The following is an 18,803-nucleotide window of genomic DNA, read 5'->3' as shown; positions in this document are numbered from 1 at the left end:
GAAGGAGAGCATTTGGAAACTAGGAAGAAACTAGAGTTTGAAGTTATTTAAAACAAAATGGGAGGAAGCAGACTTGGCCCAATGGATAGAGCATCCGCCTTCCAAATGGGAGGTCCACAGTTCAAACCCAGGGCCTCCTTGACCCATGTGGAGCTGGCCCATGCACAGTGCTGATGTGCGCAAGGAGTGCTGTGCCACGCAGGGGTGTCCCCCGTGTAGAGGAGTCCCACGCTCAAGGAGTGCGCCCCGTAAGGAGAGCTGCCCAGCGCGAAAGAAAGTGCAGCCTACCCAAGAATGGCGCCGCACACATGGAGAGCTGACACAGCAAGATGATGCAACAAAAAAAGAAACACAGGTTCCTGGTGGCGCTGATAAGGATAGAAGCAGGCACAGCGAATGGACAGAGAGAAGAGACAACTGGGTGGGGGAGGGGAGAGAAATAAATAAATCTTAAAAAAAAATAAAACAAAATGGGAATGTAAGGTTCAGTTATGTTTCAGGAGTTTAATTCTGAAAACCTAGCTCATACACGGATTTATTTTAAAATTCGTACATGTGTCAGGAATGTTTGCAGCTGTAAGTAATTAAAAACCTTACTGATGATGTCCAAAGGAGTTAATTTTTCTTCTGTGGCAATTGGGCAACTTTAGACCAGTTCAACAGCTCAAGAAAGGAATCAAGGATTTGGGTACCTTCTCTCTTCTCAACCCATCATCTTAACATGTGGTTTTTAACCTTATGACTGTAAGATGGTTGTTGCCCTCTCGGCATTGTATCCATGTTCGAGGCAGAGAAGAGCAAAGGGCTTTCTCCTAGTGATATTTTTGGTTTTTTTCCCCAGAAGGGGAAGTGTTTTACTAGAGAGCTCTACCTGAGTCTCCTAGGCCAGAACTTTGTTACCTGGCCATCTCTTGCTGCTAGGGAAACTGAGAGAGCCATTGTTGCCTTCTTACAGAGGCAGAAAAATGCAGTGGTGAGTTGAGAGTGGTGATTTGAGACTATGTGCCCCAGAAAATCATGTCCTTAAAGCTAATCCATGCCTGTGGGTATATTTTAAGTGGGGCTTTTGATTAGGTTAGTAAAAGTGAGGCCAAGGGTGGATCTTAATCCTCTTATTGAAGTCCTTTATAAATGGAATGATTACAGAGAGAGAAAGAAAAAGTCACGGAATCAAGAAGATGGAAGAGAAGGGAGACCAGGAGATGCCTCTGTGTGAGAGAGGAGTCCAGGATTGCCAACAACCAGTTCAGGAAGAAAGTGTCATCTTGATGATGCCTAATAATGGATATTTGCATGGTTTCAAAGCTGTAAACTTGAACGCTAATACGTTCCCATAGTTAAAGCCAAAGCATTTTGTGGCATCTGCTTTCAGCAAAGCAAACGAAAACAGATTTTGGTACCAGTAGAGTGGAGTTCTGCTATTATAAATACCAAAAATGTTAAAAAGGCTTTGTAATTGGGTAATGAATAGAATCTGGAAGAACTATGAGGCACTTGATAAAAAAGGCCTACATTACTTGAAGAGACTGTTGGTAGAAATAAGGATGCTAAAGGTATTTCCAATGAGGCCTTAGAGAGAAATGATGAATGTGTCATTGCAACCCTTATTTTAAAGTGGCAGAGAATTTGGCAAACATGAGTCCTGATGTCGGATGAAAGGTGGCATTTGAAAGTGACGAGCTTGGATAGTTAGCTAAGATTTCCAAACTAAATGTGGAAAGTGCTGCCTGATTTCTCCTTGAGGTTTAATTTGTGAGAAGAAAGAGATAAGCTGAATACTGAACTCCTCGCGTAGAGAAACCAGAAATTGATGGTTTAGGAAATTCTGAGCTTCCAGAAAGCAGGTACCCAGAGAATTGTGCTCCATGTGATGTTTAACTGAACAGGGAACCAGTCAGCCATTTCAGTGCAAGTCAGGATTGGAGGTGCAGTGATTCCAGAAAGAATTTGTGGAAAGTCCTGTAATCTGATAGTTTGGATCCCTGTGAAATCGGCAACTTTTTTTGCAAGAGCTGTATGAACCAGAACCACTGCCAGCCTGGACTAAAAGGGACAGATTGAAGGAAAAATGATTTCAAAGGGAGAACCATGGAGGCTGAGGTCTGGACTGCAGACATCTTCTCAGGCCAAGAGAGTGGACCCACCCATGGATGTGGAAAGAGTGAGTATGCCTCCAAGCACAGAGAGGGCAGGCCTTCTGCCCCATTCAGAAAGAATGTTCCGCCCTGGTGTTCTCAGATATCTGGGGGATTGTGGAGAATTTGGATGCTGCTGCAGTGTTGGGCAAGGGTAGATAGAGCCTAGACGTCTGGCCGCCACACAGATGCCTGAAGATGTTGGAACCTTCATCCCGTTGTTCAAGGAGAGCATGGCCGCTGCACAAATGCTTGCAAAGGGTGGGGTTAACACTTCATCGGGCCCAGAGGAGAAAATGTCCCTCCACAGGCGACTCTCAGACTTGAAATCTAATGGAGTATACCCTGCAAGGTTTTGAAATTGATTGGGGACCGTGACCCCTGGTTTTCCTTTCAATTTCTCGCATTGGGAATGGGAATATTTATCCTATGACTCTCTCCATTGTACATTGGAAGCAGATAGCTTGTTTTCTAGGCTTCACAGGTCCACCGCTGGAGTGGAATTGTGCCCCAGGACAGGCCACATCAGTAACTGATTCTGATGAGACTTTGTACTTAGCATTGGTATAGAAATAATTTTAATTTTGGGGAATGTTGTGATGGAATTAATGTATTTGCATATGGAAAGAACATGTCTTCAAGTCCAGAGGGTGGAGTGTGGTGGTTTGAAGCAGGATCTACCCCAGAAAATCCTGTTCTTAAAGCTCATCCATGCCTGTGGGCGGTTCTGTTGTGAGTAGAGCCTTTGATGAGGCTACTTCAGTTAAGGCGTGGCCCAGGCTGGGTCTTAGTCCTCTTACTGGAGTCCTTTATAAACGGGGTGAATACAGAGAGAGGGATGAATACATGGAGTGAGAAAGCCACAGAAGCAAGAAAGCTGAAAGCGTGGAAACCTGCAAGAGAAGGGAGAGACCAGCAGACACCGCCATGTGCCATGCCATGTGACAGAGGAGTCCAGGATCGCTGGCAGCCCGTCTTCAGGAAGAAAGCATCATCTTGATGATGCCTAGATAAGGACCTTTTCATGGCTTCAAAACTTGAACTTGTAAGCTCATAAACTCCCATAGGTAAAGCCGAGGCATTTTACATACCTGTTTTTGGCAGCAAAGCAAACTAACACATGGAGCCATCCCACAAAGTTTGCCAATCTAGAGAGGCTTAGTTTTAATTTTTGGTAAACTATATATTTGGACCATTCGAGGGATTATTTAGTGGTGTTGAGATGTGAAAGTTTTATTGGCCCTATAATTACGTTAAAAAAAAATAAGAATTCACCTATCTCATAATTTGATGAGAGGCATCATGAAACCCTGACCTTTTGGCCTTTTGTTGGAAGGCAAAGTTGAATAATCACTACAATAAAATCCATTTAAATGTAAACTTGTTTTCATTATCTTTTGAGAAATATGAGGCTTGCACATTCTTTTACTCTTGGCATTCTGAGTTTTTTTCAGCCAAGTTGTTAAAAGAATAGTGTGTTTTAAGCTAATTTTTATTTTGTTCATCTGTTCACCCAGTACTACCTTTCTGCTCTGCGGACAGGATTCTGGCTCTGTGACAGGCGTCTTTTTTGGAGACCCTCCTTCAAGAGCCCTGCTGCCTATAAAAGATAGGTAAGCCTTATTCTCCCAAGATTTTTCTTTTTTTTTTTGCCTTCCTTCAAAAAGTACTCTGTCATTTCTCTGATTCTGTACCTTCATGGTTATCAGAGACATGAAAAAACCCTTAAAATCTTTAAAATTTATTTTATTAACCCTTTACAAATTTGGATTATAGTTGTATTATCTAAAACGTGGCACTATCAGTTTTTATCTGTTCTCCTTTAGCACCTTAAAAATATCTGTACTACTTGATTATCCTGATTGAACCACTTGGCAGCATATTCAAAAAGAGCAAGCCAGAAACTTTAAAAATAAATCCAGTTTATTTAACACGACTTCTTATACAGGGATTTGGATGTTTGTGGGTCTAGTCAAATCTGCCAGAAATAATGAAATAAGTATATTTTATTATGGTTGTTAACACAAGTGTTAAGTCTAGCGTATTCCTTTTGTAATTTCCCTTTTATGTATATGCCTTGCTTTTAAAGAAAGCTTATAAACTTCATATTATTGGCTGGAATCAAGTTACTGGAGGAAGTTGCATTTGCATAATGAAAGAATTTCTTTACAAAATGAAGGTCTGGTAATAGTAATACTAATACTTGTTTGCTGTATGCCGGGCACCCTTAAAAGTACTTTCTTGTATTAAAGCATTTACTCCCCATAAAATCTTAGGTATTCTTATTTTTTCCCTCATTTTGAAGATGAGAAATCAGGATTGAGAGATGAGCTAGAATTTAAAATCTGGCAGCATGCCCCATGAGCCTACACGCTTTAACTTCAGGCTCCATTTTCTGCAGTGCTTGGGGAACAGTATGTTGCAATCTTTTAAAAATGTTAGTAGATAACAGTAGGCTATTGTCCATTTAGAAAAATTGTAGAAAACCTTCTAGAAGTTGATGTGAAATATAGAAAGATACAAAGAATTAATTGTTTACATGTTTGTCCAGGCATAACATTTAGTTGAGATGGCTTGATTAGCCTTTATTTATTAATGCAAATTTGAGTGCTTTGTCAAACTACTCCTCACAATGTGCAGGTTTTAAAATGATGTCATTTTGTGTGTGCCTTCTAATATTTTTATGACAGCCTTATACCCTGGCCTTAAAAGTTTAAGTTAGTCATAGAAAACTGATGGAACCTTGATGCCTGGCCAGCAAGCCTCACTATTTGGAACTCCTTGAGAATTAGGAAATAAGTAAAAAATGACCTCTAAATAGCAAAAATCCCTAGTAAATCTCAAGCACTGTACTTTTAGATGCATGCCAGCCCCTTGACACCTCTTAAACCCATTTTTAGTAGTAGTTGCGTGAGATAAGTCTGTATTATTGGGATAGTGCATGGTGATATGTATGGTGATGGCATTGCAGCAAGAGAAAAGACACCCTAAAATCCAATGAGCTGCCCCTAGAAGCAGCCACAACCCCCTTAACATATGGAACAGGTGGGCTATACCCCTTAATCATCTTTACGGGTGGGTTTAACACAATGCCTCTGTCCTTCAAAAAGGGCGAGTTTTGATGATAATATTCAAATCAAAAGAGTATGAGACATTTGGAAGAACGTTCTAGCAAAAGTGATTTGCACACAACATTGTCAGTATAATTAGTGCCCCTGAATTATATGCTTGGGAGATGGGATTTTTTAGGTTGTACATGTTATGACAATTAAAGAGACAATGACAATTAAATGCAATAGATAATCCTGGACTGAATCTATGGTAATGGGAGAAGAAAGGGCCCAAAAGGACATTATTGGGGCAGTTGAAAAAAATTGGAATATGGACTCTATGCTTTGTATTAGTGTTAAATTTCTTGAACGTGATGACTGGACTTAAGCTGGTTCAAGTGTTCTTATTCTTGGGAAATGTATGTGGAAGTATTCATTGTTAGACATGATGTGTGCATCCTACTCTCAAATGTTTAGAAAATAGGGAAACGAAGGATTGATAGATAACTAGATTGAATAATATGACAAACGTGGCAAAACAGTAATAGTAGATCATTCTGGGTGGGGGTTATGTTTTAGTTCAATGTATTGTTTCTGTATTATGTTTGCAACTTTCCTATAAGTTTGCACTTTTTTTAAATTAAATGTTTTTATTTTTTATTTTTATTAACACCTTCATTTCAAATTCACAAAAACAACAGAAAAAGGCAGCTCAACAAGTTATGTAACATGACTCCTAAAGTTCTTTTTCAGGCACTTGTATCTCATCTAATTCCAACTGCTAACTCAGTTATTCCTCTAGTATTCAGAAAGATACACAGGTTAAATGACATAGTCAAGGTCTTATTAATTTAAAAAAAAAGAAGAGAAAAAAGCTTAATGGTATTCATAATCCCCCAAAACCAATCCCCATATTCTTTTTTTTTTTAACCTTTGGAATTAATTTGGTACCAACTTTGCTTTTGCTGCAAAACATTACAGTGTTGTTAGTTAGAATCAATAAATTACATTAGTTACATTTCCCATGTATCACCACATTCTTAACACCCAGTAGTAGAACGTTCCTGTATTTCTTTTATTAACCACAATCCTCATCTACTTCCAAAACCATTGTTATACCTTCCCAATTTTATCCTCCAGCTGTCCTCCAGTCATAGCCACATCCTTTTGTTTTATCAGTTAGGGGTTATTGTTTAAAGACACAGATTCTAGAGTCAGACAGACCTGTATTCAAATCCTGTTGTTTTATTAGTGGACAAGTTAAACTCGTTGAGCTTCAGTTTCCTCATTTAGTCATAAATGTTTTTATTGAACAACTATTGTGTTCCAGGCATATGTTAGGAGGTGGGAATATATCAGTGAATACGGGCGCAGGGGGAAATCCTTATTAGTTGGGAGAGGTGGATAATAAATGATAGGATAATAATAGTATCTGTAGGATTTTTTTCAAGATTAAGCAAGGTCGTGTATATCAAATTTTCTATCTATAGTGCAGGATAATTGTGGGCAGCTATTATTTTTAGTGAGTGATCTTGATGTCTCCTGCCTAGTTTTGTATTGGGAGAAAATAAAGTTTGTTGAGCTTACTAGTCCTCCCTCTGAAAAACTGACAATTATTAATTATTTTTAGTCAATTATTTTTTTTTTTAAGATGTATTTATTTAATTCCCCCCCTCCCCCGCTTGTCTGTTCTCTGTGTCTATTTTGCTGCGTCTTGTTTCTTTGTCCGCTTCTGTTGTCGTCAGCAGCACGGGAAGTGTGGGGAAGTGTGGGCGGCGCCATTCCTGGGCAGGCTGCACTTTCTTTCGCGCTTGGCAGCTCTCCTTACGGAGGCACTCCTTGCGCGTGGGGCTCCCCTACGCGGGGGACACCCCTGCATGGCAGGGCACTCCTTGCGCGCATCAGCACTGCGCATGTGCCAGCTCCACACGGGTCAGGAGGCCTGGGGTTTGAACCGCGGACCTCCCATGTGGTAGACCGATGCCCTAACCACTGGGCCAAGTCCGTTTCCCTAGTCAATGATTTTTAAATACATTACCTTTCTCTAATACTGTTGAGGGGCATGGGAGAAGTAGAGGGATGGCAGTGAATCTCATCAATACATGTGCTTCGCTTTCCTTTCAACAGCCACCGAAAAAGTCATCTAAAAGAGAAAAGCCTAAGCAGAAAGCCACTCCTAAAAGTAAAAAATCTGGGAAAAGTGCTAATGTTAAGAAGGCAGATAGCAGCACCACCAAGAAGAATCAAAACAGTTCCAAAAAAGGTAGGTTGGAAGTGACACATTATCAGCAAATTTAGAAGTATTACTTACAAATTGTAGCGTAGTATTGAAGTATGTGAAAAATAGGTAGACTGCAAAGAACATTACGGGAAAGACTTGTATACTAGTTTTTCATAGTCTCTAGTTTTTCAAAATTAACAAATTTCAATGCATGTTTATAAATGACCTATAGGGTGGTGATTTATAATCTTTTTTTGTGTCCAATACTTTGAGAATCTGATGAAAGCTTATTAGATTCTTTCCACTCTGTCTTGAATAGACATTTTTGTCCAAGAAAAGTTTTTATTCACCTATACTAAAATATCTTTTAGAAAGTGAATCTGAGGATAGTTCGGACGATGAACCTTTAATTAAAAAATTGAAGAAACCACCTACAGACGAAGAATTAAAGGAAACAGTGAAGAAATTATTGGCCAATGCTAATTTGGAGGAAGTCACAATGAAGCAAATTTGCAAAGAGGTAATTGAATATATAACTGGAGCATTTTGCTTTTATTTGAAAAATTCTTTCGCCTATCCCTTAATTTGAAGCTAGACCCTTGTGTGCAGAACTCCTATTACATGTCAGGCACTATTACAGGTAGATATTGGGGATAACACATTAATATAATAGAGGCTGCCCTAATGGAGTGATTTCGTTAATGACATTAGAATGTATACAATTAATAAAATTAAAATGATACACTCCAAAACTGCATAGGAAACTACTTTGTTTCCTGATCTGGAAGCTGTTTTTATTGATACATCCTTCAGTTTTGCTAGTTTAAGAGAACAGAATTTCATGGACCACCTGATTGTCAATGTTAATTTGGTAAATGAGAAGTTACCAATTAGGTTTTCAACTCAAACTTTTGTGAGGTTAGATAGAGATTCCATGTTCTAGACCAAAATTGAGAGATTTTGGAGTCTAGTTTCTTATGGTAAAATGAAATGAAAATTTGTAACATGTACCATAGGCAAACTATTATATACTTTTTAAAGACACCAATTATTGTTTGTTAGTTCAGTCAACATTTGTTGAGTGTCTACTACATATAAGATACTGGACTAGATGTTAGTGGTAGAGCCAGAGAAGCCATTTGTATGACTTTAAGGGACTTAACAGCGTAGAAGGATAGAAAAGAGACAAGTATGTCTTTAATTAGAGCACAGTATGTGAGCGCTATGTTAGAAGAGTGCAGGGGGTGCTATAGCACCACATACCAAAACAGACTGGGGGGAGGGGTTGGAGAAATCTGGAGGATTGCCTTGGGAAGAGATCTAAAGTTGAATCCTTAGATAATTAAGCATTGGCTATTCCATACCATTGAGAAACACTGACACATTCACAGAAATATTGACTGAGAAATAATAATTAGTCTAACTTGGCTGAAGACTAGTGTTGGGAGGAAGTCTTTACAGAAGATAGGAGATAATGCACAAAGAGTTGTGCAGATCTTAAATACATTATTATGGAGTTTGGCTTGCTTCCTGAAACTAACGGGAAATTGGAAAGTTGGGTAGATTATTGAGAGACACATGGCAGGGATATAACACAATGAAAATTTTCTTTTTTAAAAAATCATCCAAGGGAAGTGGATGTGGCTCAAGTGATTGGGCTTCCTCCTACCACATGGGAGGTCCTGGGTTCAGTTCCTGGTGCCTCCTGGAGAAAGTGAGCTGGCATGGTGGGCAGGCTCAGCAAACTGATACAATAAGATAACGCAGCAAAAGAGACACAAAGAGGAAAGACAGTGAGAGATGCAAGAAACCAGGGAGCTGAGGTGGCTCAAGTGATTGAGCGCCTCTCTTTGGAAGGTCCTGGGTTCAGTTCCCAGTGCCTCCTAAAGAGAAGACAAACAGACCCAAAGAGCACATGACAAATGGACAGAGAGCAGATAGTGATCTCTAACAACAACGAGGCGGGGGCTGGGGGGTGTGTTTTATAAAATTAAAAAAAAAAAAAAATTCATCCTAGAAACATCAAGAGGGATGGATTGGAAAAGGATGAGATGAGACAGGCATGAAAACTGGTTTCTACCGTGATCCAAGTTAAAGGGTTACCATACTCTGAGCCATAACCCATAATTAGGAGGGACAAAGTTCACGTGACTGTGTGTGTAAGGGCTTGGGTATCATTAATCATGATAGGGAATAGACTTTTTGAGTCTCACTGAGAAAAACTGAGTTTTCTAGACATTGAGGTGGTATACTTGGAACGTCAAAGTGGGAGAAATTTGGACATTTTAAGTCTCTAATTTGAGAGTCAAACCTAATCGAGTATTTGCTATGAGTTGACACCAGAACTGTAGATATTGTGACCGAGGGGAAAAGACACTGGCTGAGGAAAGCCAATGATAGAGTATTAGAGACCACTGACATCAAAGAGTTGAGAAATCGTTTCTACAAATGAGAATAAATTGTGGGGTCAGAATAGTGGTAGAAAAGCTGGAGAAAATGGTGTCATGAAAGCCGAGAGAGGAGACATTAAAACACACAAGGCAGGGAACCCACTGGGAAGCTGGGCAAAGGACATGGAAGGCAATTCACAGGGAAAAAAAAGACCTGTCTCTGTATGACAACAAATCCATCTTTCCCTACTACTCAGGAAGACACAAATTAAAAGGAAATATTTTTGCTTATTCACAAAAAACTACAGATTGACAGTTTTCGTTGTTGGCAAGGCTATACAGAAACTGGTACTCTCATATACTTTTAAGTTGTAACAGTTTCTTTTGAGGCCAATTTGATGTAGTATCTTAGAATTTAAATTGCAAATATCCTTTAACCTCACAATTCCATTTCTAGGTATGTATCCTAAAGACATAATCATATCTACACAGAGATGATTAATGTTCAGCATGTCTGTAACCTTGAAATATCAGAAACTAGCTAAATGGCCATCAGTAGGGAAATGGTTAAACTGTGGTACATTCATGTGTTTGGAATATTAAGTAACAGTTCAAAAGAACATGGAAAAACTTTTCAGGTATTGTTAAAACAAAAACCAGTATTACCACTTATTATGTAAATACAGGAAAACTAAATTACCATTTGTGTGTAGTTCGTTTTACAGAGGTCTGGGAGATTACCTGCTAAACTATAGCTGGTTTCCTTGAGGAAGGCCTGGGCGGGATGAGAGGAGGGGTGGCAGTAATTGAAAGGAGACTAGTTCTAACGGTGTGGATGATTTTTGAGAATGCATTTATGTAACTTACTAAAGGGATTAATAGTAACATGTTACGCTCAGGCAAGAAGGATTTGTGGTTCTTTTGGACTCAGCAATGAGGAGGGGGCTGTTCACACAATTTCGAGGGGTGGTTAGAGCAAGGGTTATTTGCCCTTGGATTGGAAATTAATCATTAGAATAAAGAATGAATGAAGTCTTCTGTTTCAAGTGGTTTGCTTCAGAAGGGAAACAGTAGCTAAACGAGGGAATATAGGTTGAGGAGAAAACATGTTTTAAAAAGGGTCAGGGGGAGACATCAAATACAAAAAACTGTTTCTGGCCAAGAGATTTCAAAATGAGTCAGGAGGTCATTCCAGAGTTTCCACTTTGCATGTCTCAGGCAGGTCCCACTAACTGCCACTGTGAACAAAGCCTTAAACGGGTGCTCCTAAAGGCTCTAGAGCCTTCCAGACACTACAGGCAAGGCACTCGACCCCTTGAAATCAGCACCCTGTCAGGGGGCCTTACCTTGAAATATATGATAACCTGTTTCCTCAGTGTGACAGACTCATTTATAATTTCCCTACACATGATTCTTCTACCCCCTTTTTTTGAGCCTATAATTAGCACTATACTCATTAAATATGTGTCTCAGAAACTTAAATGTTCAGTCTGTTCATATGCTTTTTAAGCCCTGAATCTGAGCAGAGTTGCAGCTATCTATCTATTCTCCAGATCATTGGACTCGCCCAGGACAACTAACAAAATGATGATGATGGACAGCCCCCATCCCAAAAAGCAGTATCTACAACTGCAAGTCAGTTCTTGCCCTCTGTGCCCTAAGGTCAAGCCCTCTCAGTCTGAGGCACAGCAGGCATCACCATCCCCAAATCAGGGTTGAGGAATGAACAAACGTAAGGGGGAATGCAGCCATGGACAAAATTAACTTACTAATACTGTAGAAATGGAAGAACACGTGACACTGATATAAAGATAGTGGGCACCAGAGGTTCTGAGAGGAGGGGGAGGGAAGAATAGGTAGAGCATAGGGCATTGGAATTAAGTGTAAACCACAATGTAAACTAGACCTTGGTTAGTAGCGATGCTTCAGTATTCATCAGTTTTAACAAATGTACCACACAACTGTAAGGTGTTAATTGGAAAAGACTGAAGGGAAGAGGGTGGAGTATATGAAATCCCTTATACTTTTGATGTAAGTTTTCTGTAATCTAGAACCTCTTTAAAAATAAACTTTATTAAAAAGTAATAAAAGGGTCAGGGGAAAGAAGGCATGTGTTCTGCAAAGGAAAGGAGAGATGAAGATACAGGAAAGTTGAGGGAAGAATCTCTGAGGAAGTAAAGGAAATAGTAGAGGCTGAGTCCAGATACAAATAAACTAGAAAAGTATGTCAGAAAGTTGATAGAATTCATGTTTCTTGGTTGAGTGTGGGATGCTTAGTAAAGTAAATTGCCATTGACTGGAGTGAAAGGAGGGCCATGACTAGAGATTTGGGATTGCCAGGGAGGCTTTCAAGTTGAGTACCATGACCTTATAATGGGGCCATCTTTACAAAGTTGTATTTTCCCACAGCAATCTATAGGGCGGGCTTTACCACAGAAGAGTTGGTAGACCAGTGGATTAGGTTTTGCACGGTAAAGCCAAGGGGAAAAAAATTAAGAGTAATTTAAATAATCCACTACATTTGCAGGGGTTGGCCAAGTCTGGTCCATGGGCCAAGTTTGCCTCATCACCTGTTTTTGTAAAGGTTTGTTGTAACACAACCATACCATTCATTTAAGTATTATCTGTGGTGGCTTTTGCTCCAGAGGCAGAGAGGGTGGTAGTTGTGACAGAATCTGTGTGACCCACAAGGCTGAAATCCTTTACTAACGGGCCGTTTAAGGAAAGCTTGCTGACCCTGCACTGTAGGGTAGGAGTGAAGCCAGCGGGTGCTTCCAGAAAGTGAGTGTTCAAGAAGAGTTGGAGCTAGAAATCATTGTCAGGGCAAACGGCGGGTAGAGTGCGGCTGAGAACGTTAACAACAGGGATATTTACAGGGTCACAGAGGACTCTAGAGACCACCTGGATCTTGATGTTTGGGTAGGGTATTAAGCAGTGTTTGTTGGAGTTCAAGTTGAGGAATCCAGAGTAGAGTATTGGATGAGGTAACAAAAAGCAAGAAGGTATCTGAAAAATACCTGATAAGATAACCTGCCAATATGAAGAATTTAGCCCACTTAAGATCTACTCATGTTTTCTTCACCATGTTCATTGTTAATTCAACTGACACTCCCAGTTTGTAAGGCACTAAAAATGCTTGCAAGCTAGTTTATTTTCTGTTCTGAATACAGCATGAAAAACTACTCATTGCCTTAGAATTCTGTACGGTGAACTGGAGTACTGTTAAAACATAGATGTAGCTGCTTGGGATGTAACAAATCTTTCATCCAAAGGTAAGAATATTATTGGATTTTTAAATCTACTTGTAACATCGTTTTTCCCTGTTCACTGTAGGTGTATGAAAATTACCCTGCTTATGATTTAACTGAAAGAAAGGAATTCATAAAAACAACTGTTAAAGAGGTAAATATTTCTATCATTTCTAGGTTTCTCATTTTGGACATTAGACAAAAGGAATTGTGTTAAGCTGCTTTTTTTCAAAATCTTCATGTCATTTGATCTTCCTTCAGGTAGATAGGAAAAGAGATTTCATTTCCATTTTAGTTTAAAAAGTAAGTTTTGAGCAGTTAATGACAAAACCTGAACTTAGATTAAGATGCGGGTTCATAGTGTGCATGGGTAGCCTGGCGTCTCCAGCAGCTCACACACCTACCGACTGGTCAAGGCCAGGGAAGGTAATAGTGGCTATAGTTTTGTATTGATCCCAACTGATTTCCCACAGGTCAAAGGGAGATAATTTGTTAAAAAAAAAAACTAAGTTTTTTTGATTCATATGTACTTAATATTGGGTATGGGAAAGTAATGTTTCTCTTTTATTACAGCTAATTTCTTGAGATAGAGGTTAGAAACAGATGACTTGTTCCCATGGATTTGAAGATCTGATTTATACCATTATACCAGCAAAGAGAATGTATTTCCTTTTCTAAATTCTTGTTAAGCATTGTATTGATAGAACTTTACTGCTGATCTTTGGATCTTAAGTGTTATATAAACTTGAGTTTGCCATTTTAAATTGCTTTTTTTACGCAGTTTTTAGTTTATAAAGTCTTGCATGGCAGTAATTGTTCTTTGCTTTTATGGTTGTATTTTGTACATTTTGGATTTCTTTATATAAGGTCTTAGATTCTTGAACTGTGTTTTTTTTAGTGTGCTTAATATTAGCTTGCTTAAGACATACTTTTAATCAAGTAGAACAGAAGCTATTAGAACCAGCAAATATACATGCAGAGACTATTGCAGTATTTAGTATATGAAATATTTTGAATGCACATCTTCTGTCAGTCTGAAAACACAGTGGCAGTGTGTTCATCATATGAAACATATACAAGCTACAGCTCTCCAGATGGCTCAGTCTGGATTTTTCTCCCGCATGTATGTCAGATTGTCAGCATGACAAAAGTGACAGATGTTATTTTTGTATTTTTAAAAACAAATTTGTTGTATATAAATTTTTTTATTTCTTTTGTGCAGATCAATTTTTAAATTCATATAGGTAGGTATCTTTCCATTTACAAACTATGAAATGTCAGTGTTCAGCCAGATGATATGATGGAGCAGTGAAAAGTCAAAATTCAGTAAAGGTAACTAAAGGAACAGATAGTTCTGCTTTGCCTTGAAGTGTCATAAATTTGTAGTTTTAGTGTTAAATCTGCAAAAGTATCTGTAGATACATTTTATAGTAAGGACAGACTAACACCAAAACAATTTCAAAAACTTGGGAAATTTTTACTGTTTGGCTTATAGTATATGAACTGATTTTTATTAACTGCTTTTGCCCATATAATAAATGCTGATCTTTATAGGAAACCTGGCCACCTTCATAATTATGATAAAAGTATCAGGTGAAATACCAAAAGAAGAAAATGTACAGGCAGCAGTGGATTTCTCTGACAGTGTTTCTCAAAAGTGGTAACATTTATCATCACAAATAAGAAATGTGATGTATTTGTGAAATCAGGGCTTATTGGGTTTTAAATTTTGGCCAGTCGGAATTCTAGATAATCAACCACTCCTGAATGAGACTAATACTTTCTTTTATACTGACTATCTTAATCAGTTTAAGTAATGTATCTCTGAATTTTAAAATAAAACTTGCTTATGAGAAAATTGGATCTCTGATATATTGAGTTATAGAACAGAAATATGTAAAAATATATATTGAATGTTCAAGTACTTTCACAGGTTTGGCTTGTTTCCTGATAAAGTTCTAAGACATTAGGGAAAGGGTTACTTCATACAAATGAATGGAATAAGCAACTAAATGAGGCCTCAGAATTGGCCTTTGATTTTAAATATTAAATTTGTTGCTATAAACCTTGTCAATAAAAACAATAAATCAATAATGTTTGGTCACTTGCATTTGATGTCTTATTGAAGCCATTTTGCAATTAATCAAGTCTGATAATTTGCTTATTTTATAACCATACACTATAAAGGGGCTTTGGAGGTAGGGGGGATCCATTTTGTGTGTGTGTGTGTGTTACTACAGTGCACCAAATGTATTTGAAAAACAAGTGTTTTTTATTATGCAGTTTTACACAACCAGCTGTTCATGCTCTGCATTTAAATCATTGATAAACTGGTGTATTCACCATTATTCAATTACAAAAATCTTCATACAACATTGAAAAACATACTCAAAGTAACAAGAATAATAGTACCGTGATTCCTTAAAGAACAAAGTGTCAAATGAAGCATGTCACTTGAGACAGGAAATGAGGTTTTTGTTTTTTAAGTACACATTTACCATACTTTAAGTAGGTTTTTTCCCCTAGTTTGCCTGTAGTACAGTACAGATTTAAGTGCCCAGAGACTAAAGCAATAATTTACTGAGAACCATTTTAAACTTAACATGATATTTTGCATTTATCACTTAACATGCTATTCTTTAAACATTATAAACCTAATGCTTTAAAAAGCAGAATACTTCCCAATCAGTACCAATGAGTCTCATTAAATAACCTGTAAATATCAATGTTTTCTCATTAACTTTGAAACTATTTGAAAGCTATTTGCTTTCTTTTGTATGTAACATTTTGGTGGAAGGGTGGGGCATCTAACCTGTCTAAAATTCACTGCACATAGCTGGCATAAAATACTCTTTCTACTTATAAGCAGACTTACACATTTTAAAAACCTCATATTTTGAAAATAATTTTAAAGTTTTTTGTTTTTTTAAGGAGAACAATACAATTGAATGAACTGTTTAAAGACTTTAAACAAAAGCCCTTAAGTTTACTCATATTTCTAGCTTGTAAACTATAGTATCTTCCAGGTTTCTTGGCAAAGTAAACATCCTGAAATCCCTGAAACTTAATTTTAAATGACATATTAAACAGTTTTTTTGGTCATGGATGAAAAAAGGAAAAACAAAATGTTTGCCATGTTCTCAGGCTTTCAAGATATGGCTTATAAAATTTGTAACATTTGCCAATATATCTTGCATTTGTTGTCTGCAGTTTTCCAGTGGACCTGCCTATGGAATACTATAAAAGTAATTCTGGAAAAAAAATTCCTGGAGATTGAGTGTTTTAAAAAGAGCAAGTGGGGAGAGGTTTTTGTTAAATTCTGACAAGATCTTTTTATGAGCAGTTGTCAAAGTTAAGGATTTTAAAGTGTGCCACCCACCCAAATTCAGCTTTTAAGAAAAAACAGCCACATTCTATAGCTACAGTGTGAAGACTACACTACCCAAGACCACACTATCTACATCAGTGTTTAAGGGATTGAAAATTTTGTTTGCCAGTGAGTGAACAAATTGAAAATACTTTATTACAAAAGCTATCTAAATTCCTTTTGAATAGCCAATGGGAAGAAATAAGTACAATATAAAATAGAAGCCTCATTTTACCTTCAACTGAAGCAACTTGTATCAAAAAAAAAAAAGATTTTATCTAAATTTTAAGTAAAAGTTCAATATTGGAGCTGTATAAAAATCTTAAGGCTCATTGGTAAAGATACTGATGAATTGTCATAGAAGAAAAACACATGGCTTTATCGGGTTTCTTAATGATTCCTGCTTGCTTGACCTGATTTCTCAATGTGTAAAACTTAGCCAAACAATATGTCAAACCTAAAGGGCATCTCCAACCATGGGGGAAAAATATGTAAGGTAATTTAAGGTTATTCTGCCTTGTTCTTCAGAAATCCAGAAGACTTTTAGCACTAGTCCAACCTGTTAAGTGGAAAATGCAATGAAATATAAGTGCTTTTGAAGATTCTTGGGACTAGTGCTTTCAGAGAGGTGAAATGTGTGTATATTATCATATCACCTTAGAAATCTTTCGTTTTTCTGTCCAGAGAGCTCTTGTTTGTTTGTAAAGAAACTGAGGTTTAGCATGTATTTCAAACTGCCCATTTGGGGTTCAGAAGAAATCTGGGTCCAAACAAACTGCATTTAAAATGCTGCAATCTTGCTTGCTTCTCGAACACCACTCAAATATGCCCCTGTAACAGTTTGTGGAAAATGTCTGTTTGTTGCCTGCAAAAAATAATTACATAATTTGAGATCATGTATAAACAATTCAGATAGTAATCAGAAGGGAATCCTAGCTTACATTTTCTCTGATCCTCCTTAAAAGATTGGTGCCATTCCTGTGTGCTCATATTAACACCCTATACTCCTCCTGCATTGTAGCACTTGAACCTCTCTGATGATTTTGCCATGCACTGTCAAACTCACTCATTTTATTCCTGTTCACTATTGCTAAGTACCATGTGACAGTCATGAAAATATTAAATAATTGACACATGCAGGTACTGGAGTTGAGAACAGTGACTCGGACACAGCCCCCCATACCGACCAAGTCATCTAGCAGTTCAGACCAGCAGGGAGTGAATCTCAGTTCACCCAGTGTGGGAGTTCTGCTGGACAGGCTGAATAAAAGGATAAAGAGTTATGAAAAAGATAGACCATGGACCTTATTTTCAACAAGGTTTTTAAAAAGGTAAAGGCTTTTTGACTGGAAGGAAATAAAAAAGATTGTCAATGATGAGGGAATCTCCTTTTCAAGGAATGGTTTTACCAAAAGTACAGAAAAGTAGGAGGCTCAAATTAGTGATTAGTAAGTGATAGTGACAAGGTCTGGACTGGGGTTACGGGAAGAGGTAGCTGAGGAGTTGAATAGGTGGTCGACGACAGAAGACAAGCTGAGAGGTGAAGTCACCTTTATACACTGACAGCTGGGGAAGGGGAATATTCAAGTACCAAAGACTTGGCTGAACAGGGGTAGAGGTGAGTAGGAATACAATTACTAGTATGGGGAAGAAGTGGCAGTGACAGAAGCTTCAACCAGGTGTTTTTATATTTTTAAGTTATTTTAAATATTTTTAACCAGGTGGTTTTTATAAGAAGGTGAGATAATTGCATCAAATCAGCAAAGGAAAACAAAAAAGGTTTGAAACCCTGCTCACGACCCTAAGGCACATTAGACAGCCAGCTCTTAGAAACAGCTGACAATTGATACCTGGCATGTAACCATTTTGCCTTGTGCCTACAGAGTTGGCTGTTCATAGGCCAAGCAGTAATCAAACATTTTTGGTTTTAAAAGGCATTCTTCCAGAAGCACTCAAAAACTGAGAAAAACCAAAGGGTGGGAAGATTTAGGGAAAGTACAAGAGGTAAGCTGATGAAAACAAGGGCCGTTATGCTTGCTGAGGAAACAGAAAGCTGTGTGAAAAAGGAACCTGAATACTTTTCTTGGCTCAGCAATAAATGGCAAATATAAACAGCAATTTGTGAAACCACCATATTGAAAGAAAGGCATAAAGAGACTAAATGGGCTGATCTTTATTTAACCTAATAGGGAGCTGGGTTACCTACCTCCTACCTAATAGGAAGTAGGTATTGTCTAAGGTCATTAAATCGAAGAGTGGCAATATAAGCATTATTTTAAAATACAAGTAAATTCCAGAAGGAACAGCGAAGGGGTTAAAAATGGCTGCCCTCTGGGAGCAGAAGGATTTAAGAAAGCTTCTAATATGTTTTGTTATAGGGCTGGTCACAATA

At 38.0% G+C, this 18,803-nt stretch overlaps 2 protein-coding genes across 5 annotated transcripts in view; one reads left to right on the top strand and one right to left on the bottom strand.

Annotated features, from left to right (window-relative positions):
* Nucleotides 1–15,154, top strand: part of DEK (DEK proto-oncogene) — a 33,740-nt gene extending 18,586 nt beyond the window's left edge. For both annotated transcript variants that reach the window (XM_058285290.2, XM_071210991.1), the window contains 4 exons: nt 7,313–7,448; nt 7,778–7,926; nt 13,130–13,198; nt 13,618–15,154. In XM_058285290.2, coding sequence (XP_058141273.1) covers nt 7,313–7,448; nt 7,778–7,926; nt 13,130–13,198; nt 13,618–13,629 — 366 coding nt within the window. In that variant the 3' untranslated portion in view covers nt 13,630–15,154. The remainder of the gene's footprint in view (nt 1–7,312; nt 7,449–7,777; nt 7,927–13,129; nt 13,199–13,617) is intronic.
* Nucleotides 15,155–15,297: 143 nt separating this feature from the next.
* Nucleotides 15,298–18,803, bottom strand: part of KDM1B (lysine demethylase 1B) — a 99,776-nt gene continuing 96,270 nt past the window's right edge. For all 3 annotated transcript variants that reach the window (XM_058285286.2, XM_058285284.1, XM_058285285.2), the window contains one exon: nt 15,298–17,276. In XM_058285286.2, coding sequence (XP_058141269.1) covers nt 17,193–17,276 — 84 coding nt within the window. In that variant the 3' untranslated portion in view covers nt 15,298–17,192. The remainder of the gene's footprint in view (nt 17,277–18,803) is intronic.

The sequence above is a fragment of the Dasypus novemcinctus genome, chromosome 22, assembly GCF_030445035.2.
Source record: "Dasypus novemcinctus isolate mDasNov1 chromosome 22, mDasNov1.1.hap2, whole genome shotgun sequence".
In the NCBI taxonomy this organism is placed as follows: domain Eukaryota; kingdom Metazoa; phylum Chordata; class Mammalia; order Cingulata; family Dasypodidae; genus Dasypus; species Dasypus novemcinctus.
This window is presented reverse-complemented; position numbering and strand designations above follow the sequence as displayed.